At 44.1% G+C, this 18,775-nt stretch overlaps 2 protein-coding genes across 2 annotated transcripts; both read right to left on the minus strand.

Annotated features, from left to right (window-relative positions):
* Positions 1–335: 335 nt before the first annotated feature.
* Positions 336–2,603, minus strand: LOC133772209 (lithostathine-1-alpha-like). Its single transcript, XM_062208720.1, has 5 exons — positions 2,540–2,603; positions 1,830–1,948; positions 1,365–1,502; positions 606–717; positions 336–403 (listed from the first exon to the last, which is right to left on the minus strand). The coding sequence occupies exons 1-5, from the start codon at positions 2,601–2,603 to the stop codon at positions 336–338; spliced, it is 501 nt and encodes a 166-aa protein (XP_062064704.1).
* Positions 2,604–10,469: 7,866 nt separating this feature from the next.
* Positions 10,470–17,696, minus strand: LOC133772373 (regenerating islet-derived protein 3-alpha-like). The gene is made up of 6 exons (XM_062208857.1): positions 17,621–17,696; positions 16,941–17,059; positions 16,613–16,750; positions 15,885–16,011; positions 15,563–15,623; positions 10,470–10,851 (listed from the first exon to the last, which is right to left on the minus strand). Exons 1-6 carry the CDS (start codon positions 17,694–17,696, stop codon positions 10,470–10,472), a joined length of 903 nt encoding a protein of 300 aa, XP_062064841.1.
* Between the last annotated feature and the right edge of the window lie 1,079 nt (positions 17,697–18,775).

Genomic DNA, 18,775 nt, shown 5'->3' on the forward strand with positions numbered 1-18,775 from the left:
TCTATATTCATAACTTCTGGAGTCCATCACACATGATTTGTGGTTAAAGTCTTAAAAAGTTACCTTGACCAAAACTAGCTCCAGTATTACAATCACTTCTATCCCAACCATGTAGGCATCAGCAGTGGAAATAATGGATACTGAAGACCACAGAACAAGGGAAAATGTTTTTATTTTCATTATTTTAAGGCTCCAAAAACAGAGTTGGTAAAGATACTGAAGGTCAGTAATGAAAACTCAGTAGAGAAGAGAGTGAGTGTCTGGTTGAAGAAATGATTCATTTAACTCCATTTCAAATACAGGAACAGTTCTAGACATGCATTTTTCAGCTGCCTCTAGCTTTTAAACTTGCAGACAAAGGATAACTTTCTCTCACAAGACTCATCCTTCCATTTCTTGTATCCTACAAACCAATGAGAAGAGTCAGAGTTAGAGGACCCGAAAGTGTGTGTTCCCTCCTAGCTCTAGGACTCAGGTCCAAAAGCAAAGGGAACCACTCATTTCCTGGATGAAGAGGTCACATTTTCTATGCCCCCATCCTCTAGTCATCCCCAGAGCTAAATAGGAAATTAGGGCAACAGATGAGTGGACTTTCTATGCCTCACCTGAGTCTGAAGACAAGCACACACAGTAGCCAGGACTAGTAGTTCTTGGGTATCCAGCTGCCCAGGATCTGTAGGAGAAGAGGGAGCCACTGCTCCAACGCCAGCGGCGGTTCTAGAGCAGGAAGGACCAGACAGGGACAGAGGTTACTCAGGAAAAGATAGAAACACTTGGTCTGGATGACCACTCAGGGCAACCCACCAAGAATGTACAGCAAAATAACCCTCACTGTCCTTCTGAATATCATCATTTCCTCTGTTCTTGGTCTAAGCTTCTCCATCCCTGGAATGCCAAGCCCCTCTTCTTGTCCTACCAAATAAGTCTTCTGAATTTCACTCAGAACTCCATAAAATTTCATTATAGAAAGTGGGCCTTAATTTTTCTCTCTTCAGGCCATAACTCACAATTCAGCATGCCATTGGCTGTTCGTGAGCTGTTGATCTATTATTTAATGTAGCACCACATGCCCAAACACCAGCAGTATTTTCTTTTACTAGCTTGTTTTTCTAAATAGTCTCAAAGGGCTCTCTTTTAAGCTGAGAATAACACATTCAGTAACCAGTTGCACAAAAAATTCACCAGGAAAGTCACCTTTAAATTTCTTTCCAAGCCTACAGGGAACCTCAGTACCCCACACGTTGAAGAATCCATAGAGAAGTCGCTTTCATAGGAATATTACAAAAACTGGCTTTTGAGGTGTGAGACCTCGGACTTCTGTGTCAAACCTGATAATAAGGGGATAATAGAGGATGCAGACTGACCTTGTTGGGATCATGAAGGCCAATCCACACCTGTAAGTCATTAGTGCCACTCTCCTTAATTAGGGAGGCCACAAAGTCACCCTCAGCCTGGTTGATCACAGACACCAAGTTTCCTGAATGCATATTCTGGCAGAAGAGCTGCAGTGGGGAAGAAAAGAGATGATTCAATAGAGGAGGAAGATTTGAGGAGCATATTAGGTCTATCCAGAGGATTGGGTCTATGCAGAGGATTTATCAGGATGAGGACAGAAGACACTGCTGACAATGGTCTCATTGGCCACCAGCAATTATGCTGGAAAGGTGCAAAATGGACAGGACAAATTAAAGGAGTAGGGTTTGGGTAACTGATCAGACAGGCAAGTGATCAGACTTGGCTCACTGAAGCCACACAGGACATTGGAAAATGACAGCTGCCCCTACTTTGTTAACTCTCCCTCCTCCACACTGCTCTCTTCACACACGTACATCTGCATCAACCCAGGTCTCAGGGTGTTGGTAAAAGAAGTAGCAGTAGGATCCGTAAGCATTGGTGCCTTCCGGGCATCTGTTCTTGGGGGAGGGCTGCTGTGGCTGTTCCTCCTGGCCTGGAAAAGGAGAGGGATTCAAAGGAGATCCACGGGGCAGGATAAATTCTGGAAAGTGAAGTAGGAGATTTTGAGATTCCTTTTTGGGAACATAGTTATACAGTTCAGTCCTTTCCTACTGCATACTTGCTGTTCTCTCTCAGGCTTGCTTTACTCAAGATAAGACCACACAATGAACAACTGATGAACGTACCAATTTATCTACCTCCACTACCCCATCTTTTCTGGGGCCTAGGATATTACCTTTTCCAAGGCTTTCCTGGCGTTTCCTAAACAAGGCTTTCCTTAGTTCTAAATCCCATTAATTTCTACATATACATCTCTCCAAGCCTACAGTCAGGTCTAGATTTAACTCAATGAACTAACTCCAATTGCAGTGTTCATGGACAAAAGGTAATTTTAAATTTCATCTGAAACCTCCTAAGGAGGTAAGGATATGTTTCAATGGGATTAGAGCAGCAGTAGTGACCAACAAACAATGCTAAAACAACCTCTGATGATGACCACCTTTTTGTAAGTGGATCAATATGCATAGGGATGGAGTGACAACTTGAGGGTTAGATTGTAATGGACATGGTGGGAAGATCTCACCTTGGCCCTGAGACAGAAACATTAGGCAAGAGATGAGCATCAAGTATGAGGTAGTCCGCGCCATGCTGAGCAGCAGTGAATCTCTCCTGTAAGAAGCAGAGCAACAATCTCTATTGAAGAACACAGGCAAGAGAGTTGTGAGAGGGCAGAGTACCTGTGACCTTACTGATGGCCTGCTCTCTCACAGTTTCTAAGATCAGAAAGACATCTGTGCCCTCAAGTACTTCTCTGGAGAGCTGAGGAATCAGGCAGACCCAGTATTGCAAAGGCAATTTTAGTTCTGCTGTGGCTTCATTACTGCTAGAAGACTTTAGACAGAAAATCACCCTGTATCTTCCCCCAAGACATAAGAGGACCAGTCCATTTTAGAGGTGCCCTGCCCCTGTAATGCCTCTTACCTGTTGGCTGGTTCTGAGGTGGTTTGTCAGGTCAGGAAGTAGTAGGTCCTTTATAACACGGTGGCCCTCAGTGTTTGAGCAAGGGGAGGGGCAAGGAGTGAGATTCAGAATGCCGACACAGGGTACTGATAAAAAAAAAAAATTGGCATCAGGAGTAACCTCTTCCTGGTAAAGCCTGGGAACAATCACATGAAGCCCCCTTCCAGCAAACAGGCTGGCAAACATCCCAAGTCAATGTCAGGCTTTGTCCTTCCACAAACACAACCAAATGCTTGGTTCTCATGGCCCTAAATAGTCCAGGAAGGAGCAGATACCTTCCAGGAATCATGATGGCTAAGGGGAAGGAGGAAGAGGTACAGAGAATAAAGGAGCCAGGAGCAGGGGACTCTGTGGGACAGAAGGACAAGTGAGGTGATTGGAAAGAGATGGAACATCTCTGGGAAAATATGGAAAATGGATTAAAAACTAGATAATATTTTTGACTTTTCCAACATCAGACTTTGGAAAAAGTGAGGGGATCAAACTTAACTCTTTTCTCCTCCAATCTTTTGTTTTTCTCTTTACTTCCACTTCTTTTTAACATGACACAGCTCTTGCTTTGGTCTCTGAACAGCTTCCATTTGTAGGTCCTGTTCAGTCCATGCTTTGTCAACCTTCACTCTGTTGTCAAGTTTCCTGACAGTACCTCACTGTGTTATGAGCTCCCTGTACTTCTTAAATCATTCATTCATTGGAACTTTGGCCTTCTCATAAGTAGCTGGAAAGCTCACATTATTCTCCTGTTGAGCAGTTTAAGATCAATCAAAGTCATGCCCCATCTAGCATGAAAGGACCCCCAGGACCCTTGTAAAAATCTCCCTATTTGGACCAGCTGGCTTACACTCAGATCCTTCCATCTGGTAAATTTTCTATTGAGTCTTTTCAACATGGATGCTTTGTCTTATTTTTGACTTAAAGAATACAACAAGGTTGTACCTAGGAACCGTCATTCATCAGAATATAGTGGCTTAGGATACACCAGAAGATAGTGAGATCTATTAATTAAGAGTCTAAGGATATACAGTTCTTGATTCTGAGAGAGGTAATTGTGATGCATAAGGGGGATTCCAACCCAAGCCCCAAATAGGTAGTCCCCTGTGAACACAGTGTATTAGATTAGCATTATTTTGTGATAAATTTGCATTTCTATTCAGGTTGTTGACCGAATTCTCTCCCTTAAAATTGTAGAGCTGTAACCTTTAGGCCCCAATTTCCTTGCTAGATGTCAGCTTAGAGGTATCGCTCTCAGCTGCATTTTTTGACATGAGTCCCCCTTCATCATCCAAGCCAGTATTGGCGCAATAAGTCACTTTCGTTCTTTAAATTTCTTGACTTCCCCTTATGCTGTAAGTCAAAGAAAATTGTCTTCTTTTAAATAGCTAATGTGATTAAATTGGACCCACCCAAATAATCTGGAAATTTCTCTTTGTTTGACACAAAGCCAACTGATGGAAGATCTTAATTGCATCTTTAAGAATCTTTTCCGCCATATAACACAGCATGATTTAGGGTTTCATATCAAGTTGTATTTATAGCTCTGTCCATACTCACATGAAGCATATAAGGATCGTTGGGGTTCATTATTTCCTGTGTTTCACAGCCCCTCTTTTTCAGATTCATGTTTCCCTGAGATAAACCTTTCTCAAACCTATTATCGCGAAAATAACTAATCTATTTCTCAAGTGCAAGAACTCAAAGAACTTGAGACCTAAGGAATTTCCTCTGACTTTGCATACTTGTTGATCCTTTAGCCATTCTCCCCCTTCCCAAAATAACCCCCTCAAATAAGGACACTATCCTCTGGATGCTTCTCTCCACCTCTGTGGAGCAAATTCAAATTGCTCAAGTTATGGCTGCTAACCTGCAAGAACAGTTCCTCTCACCACAGTAGCTTAACCTCAACCTACATTCATATGCTAAAGCTCCAAGTCAGGATGGTTCTTGAGAGGCTTCTTAAGCATTTTTAAATAAAGGCTTATGCTAACGGGGCTCTGCTGGTTTTTTTTTCCAGGTTTTGATGCTCTGACTTGGGAAGGGCTAGTCATTTAATTCCACTACTTTCATGAAGTTAGTGACAGGTGCCCATTTTAGAGTCTCAGAACCTGTGTGCCTCAGAAAGGCCTCTCCTGAGTAGCATTCTACTCTCTTGGCACTGAAGAGCTATCTAATCTTTTACTCTGTGTGTGTTTCTTACTCTTTCTTGCTCTCTCTCTCTCTCTCTCTGTCTTGCCCATGGCCTAAATCTCCTGATTTGTTTCACTATTCAGGCTTCCAAGGACATGTGGGATTGTAGAGCTAAGGATATCTGATATTTTTGTTTCTTTTCTTGTTCTCATTATTGAAATATGAGTAACTACCAGTCATTTAATGAACTTCAGATTTATCTTCTGTCTTTAAACATAATCAAAGATTCTGGTGCCAATAGCACTAAACATTAGAAGCTATGTTAGAATCTTATCAGAAATTTAGAACTTTGGTGTCACTTAGTGGAATCTGAGGGGTGACAATTTTACCTCAGTTAAGCTGCAGGCTCGGCTGCCACATCCCACTTTGGAGTGCTTGATTTGAGTCCTGTGTCTGCCCTTCATTCCAGCTTCCTATTAATGCCCACCTTGGAGATAGTGGTGAAGGCCCAAGTAGTTCAGTCCCTGCCACCCACATGGGAAACCCAGATTGAGTGCCTGGCTCCTGTATTCAGCATGGCCCATACTGGCTTTTGAGGGCATGGGGAAATTGAACCAGCAGATGGGAACCTTTTTTTTTTCTTTCTCCCTAACACTGTTTCTTTCCTTCTCTCCCTCTCCCAAATAAATAAATAGATTTTTTTTTTTTTTTAAAAAGGTGCTCTTCTGGGGCTGGCATTGTGGCATAGCCTGTAAAGCTGCCGTCTGTGAAGACAGTATTCTATATATGGCCATGAGTTCGTGTGCCAGCTGCTCCATTTCTGATCCAGCTCTCTATCTCTCCCTCTCTGTCTTTGTCACTGATTTTCAAATAAACAAATCTTTTAGAAAGAAAAAGGTATTCTGTGTGTTATGTTACATGTTATGTTCAAAGGTTTTAAAGACTTCAAATATCTGATAGCCAGCATTTTAAATATTGTTAGGCAGATGGCTTTAGATTGAAATACAAAAAAAAAAAAAAAAAAAAAAACCCTCTAAAACACAAGAGTGAAGATATAAAATGTTTTCCTTCAAGCATTACTGAGGATAGTCTAATAAACAAATATAAAATTAGCCCCAAATCATAACGGTACTCTAATTTATTTTCTTATAAATTTATTTTGTCTTTTATAAAAGTTGTAGGGGCCAGCATTGTGACTTAATGGGTTAAGCCATGGCCTGCAATGCTAGCATCTCATAGGAACTCTGGTTGAATCCTGGCTGCTCCACTTCCAATCCAGCTCCCTGCTAAGGCACCTTGAAAAGTAGTAAAACATGAGCTAAGTGCTGTGCCCCTGTGCCAATGAGGGAGACTCAGATGAAACCCTTGACTCCTGGCTTCTGTCTGGCTTAGCACTGACTGTTGTGGCCATTTGGGGAGTGAACCAGTAGATGGAAGATCTCTCTCTCTCTCTCTCTCTCTCTCTCTCTAACTCTGCATTTCAAATAAAAAAAAAGTTTTATTTTCATTTTTAAAATTGAATTATTAGTATAAATCCTTTAGCAAAATTATAAATGAGTGGGGCAGGCATTTGGAATAATAGTTAAATCACTACTTGGGATGGGTTTCAGTCTTGGCTCTGGTCCCAATTCTAGATTCCTACTAATACACACCCTAGGATGGGTACCAAGTGCTTGGGCATCTTCCACTGCTTTCCCAGGCCATAAGCAGAAAGCTTGATCAGAAGAGGAACAGCCAGGGTAGAAACTGGCACCCACATGGGATGCTCACGCCATAGGTAGAGGCTTAGCCTACTATGCCACAGCACCAGCCCCTCAGTCATCTCTTTAAACAGTCTTGTTATCGCTGGTGGATTATATATAGGCAAGTACCAGTTATTTGCATTACTTTGTGGACAAGAGTAAAATCAATAAATGACATAGACTATCAGTTGGAAGAATACTTGGTCTACTGTTTTCTAAGGCTTCTCTCGTCTGTGAATCTCTCTCCAGATGTCCTCAATATTCCCATACTTTCCCCTTATGGGTCACTTCATCACTTCCTTTTGCAATCTCCTGCAGGATCTCTTCTTGCTCCCTTTGCTTCTCAAGCACATGAGAACTTGGCACCTGGGAGCACTCTGAAAGCAGGAATATTTCACGTTTGACTGATGGAAAGTTTCTTCTGATTGTGTAAATATCTTAGATGGGCAGTCCCAGTCCCTGCCTGGAAGAGCACGTCCCCATGCCAGGAATCTCTCTGAGTTCATTTACCTGTGCATTTTCTCAGTACCCTAGAATTGCTCTGCTCTCCTGCTCCTTCAGATACGTGTGACTGAACCTCTCGTGTACCCTGGCAAAGCCATTCAAGCTGGCCAGTGCGTGAAGGGACGTAAAAGGAAACTCTCCAATGCCTCCACCTCCTTCTCCCACAATTTCTTAAGTGCATCTGGTTTGTCGGATCTCCGTTTTAAGGTTAACTTTAGAAAAAGTAAAAACGTTGGTTCATGTTGTGGTGTAGTACATAAAGCCTGCTGCAATGTCAGTATCCCATATGGGTGCTGGTTCGAGTCCCAGCTGTTCCACTTCTGATCCAGCTCTCTGCTAATGGCCTGAGAAAGTAGCAGAAGATGGCCCAAGTATTTGGGCCCCTATCACCCATGTGGAAAACCTGGATGAAGCTCCTGGCTCCTGGCTTGGGTCTGGCCCAGACCTAGCCATTGTGGGTATTTGGGAGTGAACTTGTGGATGGAAGATCTCTCTGTCTCTTCCTTTCTCTATTTAACTCTGACTTTCAAATTAAGAAAAGAAAGGAAGAAAGAAGAATATAACACACTTTTAAATAAATTATTTTAAATTCCCACAATGTTTTGTAATAGTGGTGCTTTTTGCTTTTCATTTTGTTTTTGTTTTTTTTATTTTAAGAGACTCACATGACACTTCCTTCTGTAAAAGTGATTGACAGCAAAGAGTCAGTTACAGATTCTCTTCATTGTTAAGGAATCATTCAACAGTCACTTGGTTTATAGACCTAGAATGTGAATACTATGTGATCTTATTGGAGTTTTAAGTAGATTAAATATAATGATGCTGAACACATATTTGCAAAAGCAACAATGTGTTAAGCCTGATTTAGAGATACACCGGGTTCTAGTCCCGGTCGGGGCACCGATCCTGTCCCGGTTGCCCCTCTTCCAGGCCAGCTCTCTGCTGTGGCCAGGGAGTGCAGTGGAGGATGGCCCAAGTACTTGGGTCCTGCACCCCATGGGAGACCAGGAGAAGTACCTGGCTCCTGCCAACGGATCAGCGTGGTGCGCCGGCCGCAGCGCGCTACCGCGGCGGCCATTGGAGGGTGAACCAACGGCAAAAGGAAGACCTTTCTCTCTGTCTCTCTCTCACTGTCCACTCTGCCTGTCAAAAAAAAAAAAAAAAAAAACCTTTAAAAATATTTAATAAGACTTAATACCACAAAATTTACCATCTTCTCTTAATTCTCCCATCTTTTGTTACTCTAAGCAGTGGGCAGGATTTGATTTTATCTCCACTAGACAGGTTTTCTCCCATCTACTTGTCTGAAATGTACATCACCAGCCTTATGTTTGGAAACTGTGTCCTCTAAACCTTAGCTATCAGTGAGGCTGCTTACTTTCAGAGGGAGACTGGGAATAAACATAACTTATTTACATCATTATTTGAGTAAAAAAGAAACCCTAAAGGAACATTGACAAAGTTGGCTGAGAGAACTGAAGAGGACCAACAAAGGCTATAAGGAAAAGTGAAAGTAATAATTTAAACATGTCAGATGTCAAGGGTAAACTGATGAGGAAGTGGCTCATTGCTGATGTGGCGACTCCTGAGTTATTAAAAGTCTCCAGGCATATCTGAACCTTGATTTCTTTTTTTAATCTCAGAAATACGGTGCTTGGTTGTGGAGAAGAAGCAGCCGTGTGGTTTCCGCTCTGGGCTCTTAAGTTTTTCCCTCTTTTACTCTTTGCACTTTATCCTTGGGCCTTGCAATTCCAGGTTTTCCTTCTGGCTGCTCTGCTGTGCTCACCCTCCCCACCCGGTGCGTGGCTGGAGATTCTGAGGTAGTTATGGATCTCCATTAACTAAGGATTTCAACTGAAAGGGGAGTGAGCTTTTTGTAGTAAGTTTTATTGGAAAGTCAGTTACAGAGAGGGAGGGGCAGACAAATCTGGTTCATTCCCCACCTCGCTGCAACACCTGGGGCTGGGCCAAAGCAGGAGGCAGGAGCTCCATCCCGGCCTCCCACGTGGGTGCAGGGGCCGAGGCACGTGGACCATCCTCCACTGCCTTCCCAGGTGCATTGGCAGGGGGCTGGATGGAGCGGCCCAGCCCACAGCTACACGACGCCAGCCTCCGTGGTGTTTTCTTAACATCGTCTTGTTTTTCAGGACCTGGCAAGCGTTTGCCCTTGGTGCAGCTTGAGGCAGCTCTTCAGCTTAAGGAAGCTTCCCCCTCAGGACCTCCTCAGCCTGTGGGACTCAAACCGTGGGGCCACTTTCTGGCCTGCGGAGGAGAGTGCCTCCATGTTTGGAGTGTTGCTGGTGAGGGGACACGGAGAGAGGTGAGCCCCTGGAGGCGGCCAGGGACTGGGCCCCGCTGCGGCTGGCTGGCCTTGCACAGGTTCTCGGGGCGGAGCTGCTCAGCCCGAGGCACCCAAATGCCCACGCATTTCTCTGAGGTCCACGTGGAGAGTGCTACAACACTTGGGTGGCCCCGGTGGGCATCCGCGGCGGAGCTATTAGGGGCCCCTTTCTGAACAGCCCTGGGGTCTGTTTGCTTAAAGAGATTTATTGGAGCCTGCATGGTTGCATGGTGAGTTCTGCCTGGGCCACCGGCCTCCCCTGTGGCCGCCCCCGGGGTCTGCTTTCGCAGGGAGAGGCGCTCCCGGGTGGGCGGCAGCCCAGGTGGGCGTGCTGATGGGGTCCGTCTGCGTGGGGAGCGTGAAGAGCACGCAGGTGCTGGTCCTGAGCGGCAGCTGGGAGGCGGGTGCGGCCACGCGGCCCTCTGCAGGCACAGCTCGGAAGGTGGCCCGCAAAATGGGAGCACTTGCCTTGCACCGGACTGGACAGTGCTTCCCTTTTGTGTCTCTGCGGAGGAAGCCTCACCCAGCAATCCCAAGTCCTCGCTGGCTGCTCAGGTGAGCATTACGTACTGGGGTGGGGGCAGCTTCCTAGCCCTGCCTGTGCCCGGCGGGCGCCCCCCAGAGCTTACGGAGCAATACTAAGGTCTGGTCTGGTCTGGTTTGGGTTGGGCGGGGGGGGGGGGGGGGGGGGGCTGTCGTCCTGCCGTGCTGTGGGGTTGCAGTACCCCAAAAGGTGCTTTCCCGAGTCCTGGGAGGGTGGCTCAGTGTCACTGCCAGCAACCCTAGCCCCAAGCCCACACAGGTGCTTCTGTTAGAAGCCGGAAGCTTGGGACCCATGCTGATGCTGGGTTCGTGGAAGGAGGTGGGAATCGAACCCAGTCACTCTGTGAAGTGGCACTCTGAATGGAATGAGTTGATCTTAAGTACAGCTGATTTGCAGCCAGAGTGCGCAAAGAAACCACAAGCTGAGGATGGGAGCCACTGGCGTCACCTCTTGAGTTCCTTATGTAAGTTCCTGGATACTTCTGCGTTCCAGCCTCCTGCTCATGCAGCCCTACTCCACCTCCTCCCCACGTCACCCACCTCCCCGCCTCCTGGCTTTGGCCCTCCCTCTGCCCATTTTGGGCCTTTGGGGGCGGCACCAGCAGAAGGGGGACGGTCTCCCTTGAAATAAAAGTTTTAAAAGTAAACCAAAAAAATAAAACAGGAGTGGGGACAGCACTGTGGCGTAGTGGGTAAAGCTACCACCTGCAGTGCGGGCATCCTATATGGGTGCTGGTTGGAGTCCTGGCTGCTCCACTTCCGATCCAGCTCTCTGCTATGGCTTGGGAAGGCAGTGGAGGATGGCCCAAGTCCTTGGGCCCCTACAACCATGTGGGAGATCCGGAGGAAGCTCCTGGCTTTGGATGGGCACAGCTCCAGCCATTGCGGTCATCTGGTCTCTCTCCTTGCCTCTCTGTAACTCTGCCTTACAAATAAATAAATCTTTTTAAAAAATTATGTTTGAGGTCATTAACAAAAGAGGCATGAATTATTTTTCACGCACTTTAATTACGATGTCAAGTCTTACCCACTTCTGATTCTTTGCCTAATGTGCAGGTGGAGATACTCCCTGGATTCATTGCTCTCTTTCTCACTTTCTTTAACAGGACTCAGATGGTTCTCTGGGAAAACCAAGCCTCCTCATCCTGTTAAAAGTAAGCCTCCCTGAGTTAATAATAACTGTACCTCGATGTCCTAAACAGCTTGTAAGTCATATGATTCAACCTATGTAACATAGCCTCTTTTCTGTATGATGGTTCAAATAAATATAGGAATTTGAGGAGGGTATTTTGGAACAGCAGGTTAAGCCACCTTATAGGATGCCTGTATCTGTGTCTAGTTAATGTTTTGGCTACTCCACTTCTGATCCAGCTACTTGTTAATGTATCCTGGGAGGCAGTAGATGATTGCTGAAGTATTTGAACACTTGGAACCCATGTGGGAGACCCAGGTGGAATTCCCAGCACCTGGTTCTGGCCTGGCCCAGACTGGTGCTATTGGGGGCATTTGGGCAGTGAATCAGCAAATGAAATTCTTTCTCTCTCTCTCCCTCCTTCCCTTTTTTTTACTCCACCATTCTAATAAATTAATTAATGAAATCCTTTTTTTAAAAAAAAGCAATAAAATTTCATTGGCCTTTCTATTTTTTCTAGTCTATGTTTTTTTCTGCTGTTTTTATTTTATTTTATTTTATTTTTGACAGGCAGAGTGGACAGTGAGAGAGAGAGAGAGAGAGAGAGAGAGAGAGAGAAAGGTCTTCCTTTTGCCATTGGTTCACCCTCCAATAGCCGCCGCTGTAGGCGTGCTGCGGCCAGCGCACCGTGCTGATCCGATGGCAGGAGCCAGGTGCTTCTCCTGGTCTCCCATGCGGGTGCAGGACCCAAGCACTTGGGCCATCCTCCACTGCACTCCCTGGCCACAGCAGAGAGCTGGCCTGGAAGAGGGGCAACCGGGACAGGATCGGTGCCCCGACTGGGACTAGAACCCTGTGTGCCGGCGCCGCAAGGCGGAGGATTAGCCTAGTGAGCCGCGGCGCCAGCCTTTTTCTGCTGTTTTTATACAACTAAGTATAAATATGAACTTAGTTTTTTCCTCTTTTACAAGTTTCTTGAGTGGTAGAGTTAGGTTGTTTACTAAGCCTTTCGTAGGATGTTCTAACCAGAATACTCTGTGTGTACTTGAGAACAATATGCATTCTGTTGGATCTGATGGAATGTTCTGAATACATCTGTTTGATACATATGTTCTAAACTTTAGTTCAAATTCTATTTTTTTTTAAATTTCTGTATGATGTAGTGCCTAGGTCTCTTATTCCTATTGTATGTATTACATTATATGTCTCCTATTGCAGTCATTAATATTTGATTTATATATTTAAGACCTACAGGATTGGGTATACATATATATATATATAATTATTATATCCACTTGTTAAATTGACCTGGTTATAACTATGTAAAGATATCTTTTGTCTTTATAGTTTTTGAATATGCTTTGTATAATATAACTATAACTACCTCTACTCTTTTTTGATTTCTTTGTACAGGGGATATTTTTTTCTAATCTATCATGTTCAGCCCATGTTTGTCTTTAAAGCTAAATAGAGTTTCTTATAGGCACTAAAATTCAGCAATTTCTAAGTTTTAGTTAGATAATTTAAGACATGTACATTGAGGTAAAGATTGATAAGAATTTACTACTGTCATTTTGTTAATAGTTTTCTGGTAGTTTTTTGGGGATCCTTTGTTCCTTTTTTCCATATTCCTTTTTAATTAGATGATTTCTCTTGTGATATGCTTTATTTTCTACCTTTTATCTTTTTGTGGATTTATTCTAGATTTTTGCTTTGTAGTTATTATAAAATGCCTCATAGTGATAGCAGGCTTTTTTAAGCAGATGACAATTTGAAGTTGATTACATTAAAAATTCTACACTCTGCTTCAAAAATTTCATCTTTGACTTCTGAGAATTTGATTATGTTGAGTCCCAATGAAGATTTTCATATTTACTTCATTTGAGATTCTTTTTTCTAACTTTTGTTTGTGTATTTTATTTATTATTTGAAAAACATAGAGACAGAGATTTCACATCTGCTGGTTTACTCCTCAAATGCTTGTAACTGCCGTACTGAGCCAAGCTGAAGGCAGGGGACAGGAACTGGATCCATGTCTTTCCCACGTGGGTGATAGGAACCCATTTATTTGAGCTATCACTTGCTAAATCTCCAAGGTGCTCATTAAAAGGAAGTTAGAATGAAAAGGATAGCCAAGACTCAGATCTAAATACTGTGATATTGGGATGCAGGCTTACAAACAGTGGCTTAACCGCTATGCTAAATGCCTGTCCCTATTTGGGATTTTTTAGACTTCTTATACCTGGATCATTTACTCTGCATATTTGGGAATTTTTCTTTCATTATTCCCCTTATACATGTTCTGTCTTGTCTCTTCCTAATAATTCTGTAACACCATAATACAAAAATGTGTTCATTTGATGATGTCCCACAATTCCTGTAGCCTTTCTTACTCTTCTTGATTCTTATTGCTTTTATGCCTCTGTGGATAATTTCAAGTAATCTTTTTTCAAACTAAATGATTATTTCTTTTGCTTACCTAAATATGCTATTGAAGCTCTGTACACAATTTTTCTACTGATTCGGTATGTTCTTTTTAAAGCTCATTTATTTGAAAGAGTTACAGGGAGAGGGAGAGGGAGAGGGAGAAAGTATGCCATCTACTGGTTCATCACCCAAATGACCACCACAACAGGGAAAGACCAGGTAGAAGCCAGGAGCTTCATCCAGGTCTCCCACTTGGGTGCAGGAGCCCGAAGACTTGTGCCATACATTGCTGCTTTCCCAGGCATGGTAGTAGGGAGCTGGATCAGAAATGGAGCATCTGGGAATCAAGCAGGCACCCATATGGGATGCTGGCCCTGCAGGTGGCAGCTTTACCCACTATGCCACAGTGCTGACCAGCCAGTATGTTCTTCAGCCCCAGAATTTCTCTGTAGTTATTTTTTAAGATTTCTATCTAAGTTGAACTTCCTTTGCTTGCTTTTATTTCTTTTGTTTGTTTTCTTGATTTTGTGAGTGTCAATCTGGATTGTATTAAACTTCACTGAGTTTCTTTAAGGTAATCATTCTGAATTATTTGTCACAATTCATAGAACTTTCTTTGGGGTCGAGGGTCAGTTACTCATTTTGTTCTCTTGATGGTAGTGTGTTTCCCTGGTGGTTCATGGGCCTTAAGGTCATATTTTGGTGTTTGAGCTCTACAACAAAGTCAGCATCTATTCAACTCTTAACAGACTAACTTCATCCAAAAGCCCACCAACCATCAGCCACACAGAGATTCTATGAAGGTCATTCACTGTGGCCTGGAAACAGACTTGTTGCTGCAGTCCTCAGGCAGACTGCTCTGATGCCCAGAGGTTTGGCCTGGACCCTGGATCCCTTGGTGATCTCCTGGGATAGGCCTGGATCTTGGGTAGATGAATACGAGACTGGCACCAGAGTGTACTGGAATAGCCTGGACCTGGGCCTGTGAGGGCAACTCTGGCTCTAGAGCAGTTCTTGGGCCTACATTTTGGGAAGTCTAAGCACAGGGATAGAACTGATACCTAGTTACATGGGAATAGCCCTGGAGTCTTTCCTATATTCTTTAACAAATATCTTCTTAATTCTAGCCACACTTAGATACTGAAATTTCATTCCTGTAGTCCTTAGTTCTTCTGAATGCATTTTCATACATGGATGGTTTTCAAATTGATATTGAAGTGAGGGGACCAAAGCCAAAAAGTTTTATTCTGCCAACTTGCTCATGTCACATTCTGAGAAATAACATGGTAAACACATCAGTGCTTCCTGAGACTGTCACAACACCATTGGATGGATTGGGAAATGTATGAGAAGTGAGTATGGGAGAGATGTGTCTTTGCCTGTTCACAGCACAAACCTTATGTGCGCAAACCTCACACTCTCATCACAACATTATAGTAGAGTTACCACACTTTCCCCAGAGGTGTAGGTGAAATTAGGCAAAAGCAAGACCATCAGTTTCCTTGCTGAACTAATTACTCCCCTTTAGGGTTTGACTATGACACTATCACACACAACACATTCAAGTGCAAACTAAAAATTTTATTGCTCTCCAAAACTCAGGCCATGGAATGCATAGAAGTACCTGAAAAGAGTGAGGAGGAGGGAAGAGGAGATAAGATAAAAAAAGAGGAGAAAAGAATGAATTGCTCGGGTATGGAGGATGTTGGGAGAATAGACTCCTCTTCCGTTCGTCTTCAGCAAGGTTCCACAGACTTCCCACCTGATTAGTACTTGAACTTGCAGACATAGGGAAGCTGAAAATCACAGTTAAAATCTCTCCACCTAAGAAATTCTGGAGAAACAAAAGAAAGTGAATATGGCTAAGGAAGCTGTGAACAAAATGAGTGAGCATCCCAAATTCTGATCTAGGTTATAAAGCATCTCCTTCATCGTTACTAGTGTACTACTCAAGGAGAAAGTGATTCAAAGTAAATGTGGGGGAAGACAAACCAACATTGCATTGGCAGCTCAGGAGGGTTCCACGAAGGCTAGGCCTTGGAATGGGAAATGAAGGGTGGAAAGTTTGAGCAGAGGCGGCTCCTCTGTTTCTTACTTGAGGCATACGTCAGGCTTCCACAGTAACCTCGATCCGAGGCAGTGGAAGGGTTTCTCTCCCAGGCAGTGTATTGCAGCAAATCGGTGCTACTCCACTCCCATCCTTCTCCATTGGACTCAGTGCCCTATAGTAGAGAGTGCAGCAGGGTAAGGGGAATGAATGGCAGAGGGCAGCTTGCAAAACTCCTCAGCTGTAACACTTGATTTCCTCCCTGGCTACATGGAATTTGTTCTGCTTGTCCACGGCTTTCCCATAGTCTTCTGCACTGAGAACCTCCTTATGAACTGATCTCTCCTATTTGTTTGCCAAATCCAAATCCCAGAAAATAACCACAAGACCTTTGGAATCACTCAAATTAAAATGTCCCTACTGAAAAATAATTGGCAGTGCATTTTTAACTGGACTCTTAGCATTAAATATAATATCTATTCCATGAGGAGCCAACATGCACCTTATCTTCATTTACAGTTCCCTCCAAATATTGTGTGCAGACTCTCTGAAGACCTGAAAAACTGATTTATAAGGCCTCATGGGAAAATTGGGTAAAGATCATGACACGAGGCAAATTAACTTCACCTGAAGACAAGGGGCCTCCACAGTAATCAGGTATTCAACTGGCCTCAAGAACTGTGCAGCTCCCTAATTTCCTTCCTGAGCAGGCACAGGAAAGTGGACGGGTAGGCAATAGCCTCTGGTGCTAAAGAGAGGAGAAGCTGGAGTCTCACCTGTGTGGGGTCATGGAGCCCCATCCAGATGTTTCTGTGGGAGTTCACAGTGCTCCGGATCAGGGAGGACACGAAGGATGCCTCGGCTGCGCTGTGAATAGACACGAGGCTACCCAAGGGCCTCTTCTGGCAGGCCAGCTGTGCAGAAGGAATGAAAGCAAATCTGATCCACCCCTTGGGGAAGGGCAGGGCAGAAGGAGGTAGAAGGAGAGTTGTGTTAAAGATAAGGGGGTTCGTTCTCATTCTGAAGGGACATGGTATTGGGGACTGACTGCCATGGGACCCAGGTGTGCCTTTACCATCCCCAAGTCCACTTTAGAGCACTCACATCTGCATCCACCCAGGATTTTGGATTAACAAAGATGGCATAGCAGTGGGAACCATAGGCCTTACTGCCCGGGGGACAGTTGATCCTTGGAGAGGCCATATCCTGTTGGACGTCTTCACCTGTAGGGAAAAGAGATATAACCTAGGAATGGGATGAGAGGAAGAGTGGGGGGGGGGGGGGGTTGATGGAAGGTCACACAGGAACTGGCTGTGGACTCTGTCTTTGCAGAGGAAGACCTTATTCCTGACTACCACTCACTTTTCTCATGCTTTCAAGAATTCTTGATTGCAAAATTATGCTACAAAGGAGGGGAGCATCTCCGTTCATTTTAATTTCCTCCTAATTCAGTAGTCCAACACTTCCCTACTCAGGGATGACTTTCTACACTGGGTCCTCCAATTACTTTTTCATTGCCACTCTTTCAGCCTTCCTTCTCTGTCCACTAACATAAATTACAAATTCTTGACAAAATAGGAAATCATCTCATCCTACTATTCCTTGTCCACGGTGGTGCCTCCCACCACAAGTTAACCTGTAGGAAGTCAGGATGATAATTGCGGGCAGTTACCTTGTGTGCAGACACAACTCTCCACTATCGCATGAGCCACACAGGAGCCTTCCTCCTCTTACTGAATTTCAAATTTAATAGGAAACCAAGTGCTAACGATAGATACTCTCACCTTGGACCTGAGTCAGTAGCATCAGGCAGGAGAGCAACATCCAGGACATTCTTGGGAGGGCCATGGGAAGCAGCATGGTCTTATGACTTGAGGAAATAATCAGAATTCACCTAAGGAAGAGTAGTTGGAGACAGAAATGCAGAGAACTCACTGCCTCTTTTCTTTAGTACCCCAGGAAAACATCAGTCCATTGGTCTTGGTCACATCTATCCCCTTCAGTAATTGTGCAAGCAACTAAAGAATCTCTGCACCCTGTCACCCCTGAAACCTCCCAGGGTAGTATTAGCTTATTCTCAGAGACCTTATGTTCTCCAAGGGCAGGTACTCTCCTATACCTCTCATGTTAGGTGGCAGGCAAAACCCCTGCCAGGACAGTCATCCTCTCTCAGCTCCCCCTCACCTGTCTTGCAGGAATCTGTGATGGTTTGTCAGGCAAGGGAAGACTGGGCTTTTATAAGGGAATCTGAGGGGGGGGGGCATTGACAACATAATGGGAATGTATAGGCACAACAGCTGTCGTGGGTAGGGCTTGGCTTTGCTTCAAAGAGATTTCCACCGTGGGGAAGAGACTCTTCCTGGAAAAATTGGGGTTTGCTACAGATGTTGCCTCTTTCCTTGTAGCAGGCCAGCTTGTTCAGATGGACAGGTGAAGGTGCTTTTTTCTCTACTTTTTCCCTTTTGGGGGCCTACGGCTTCAAATGTAGTGTTAAACTTTCAAAGGTAAACCTCCACACAAAGATTTCTTCTGATACGTCTCAAGAACCCACTTATTTGGGCAAGTATATGTATTTATTTCTACCGTATCTAGTAAGAAAATTAAATGTCAATGTTAATGGAGGTGACTACAGGAATAACAACACAAGTAGTTTAGGGCACAAAAGGAAGCTAACAGCAGCAGTGATAGTTCAGGGTTGCTACTTAAACATGGTGGTGAATAAAAAAAAAAAGGATGATCCAAAAAGTCAGTAGATCTTCTTAATGAAAATCAGTGTATAAACTTGCATTGCCAATGATCTCTGAGATGGAGCTTCCCTGATGTTTAGTGACAGTGTGATAGAACAAGAGGCAGTGTAGGAACACAAATATCAGGTAAGAGAAAAACTGAATAATGATTAAAGAAGCAGCCAAGAAGGCACTGTATGAAACCCTAAACAC

The sequence above is a fragment of the Lepus europaeus genome, chromosome 13 (genome assembly GCF_033115175.1).
Source record: "Lepus europaeus isolate LE1 chromosome 13, mLepTim1.pri, whole genome shotgun sequence".
NCBI lineage: Eukaryota > Metazoa > Chordata > Mammalia > Lagomorpha > Leporidae > Lepus > Lepus europaeus.

Bases quoted from the DNA above. Each gene is read 5' to 3' on its own strand.
- LOC133772373 (XM_062208857.1), bottom strand. From the start codon at position 17,696: ATGCTGCTTCCCATGGCCCTCCCAAGAATGTCCTGGATGTTGCTCTCC. The intron at 16,751-16,940 runs GTGAGTGCTCTA...CCTTCTGCACAG, and splicing joins AATCCTGGGTGGATGCAGAT to CTGGCCTGCCAGAAGAGGCC. The intron at 10,852-15,562 runs GTACTAATCAGG...TTTTATTTCAAG, and splicing joins CCCTATGTCTGCAAGTTCAA to GGAGACCGTCCCCCTTCTGC.
- LOC133772209 (XM_062208720.1), bottom strand. From the start codon at position 2,603: ATGGCGCGGACTACCTCATACTTGATGCTCATCTCTTGCCTAATGTTT. The intron at 1,949-2,539 runs GTGAGATCTTCC...CTCCTTTTCCAG, and splicing joins GTTTCTGTCTCAGGGCCAAG to GCCAGGAGGAACAGCCACAG. The intron at 718-1,364 runs GTCAGTCTGCAT...TTCCTGCTCTAG, and splicing joins GCCTTCATGATCCCAACAAG to AACCGCCGCTGGCGTTGGAG.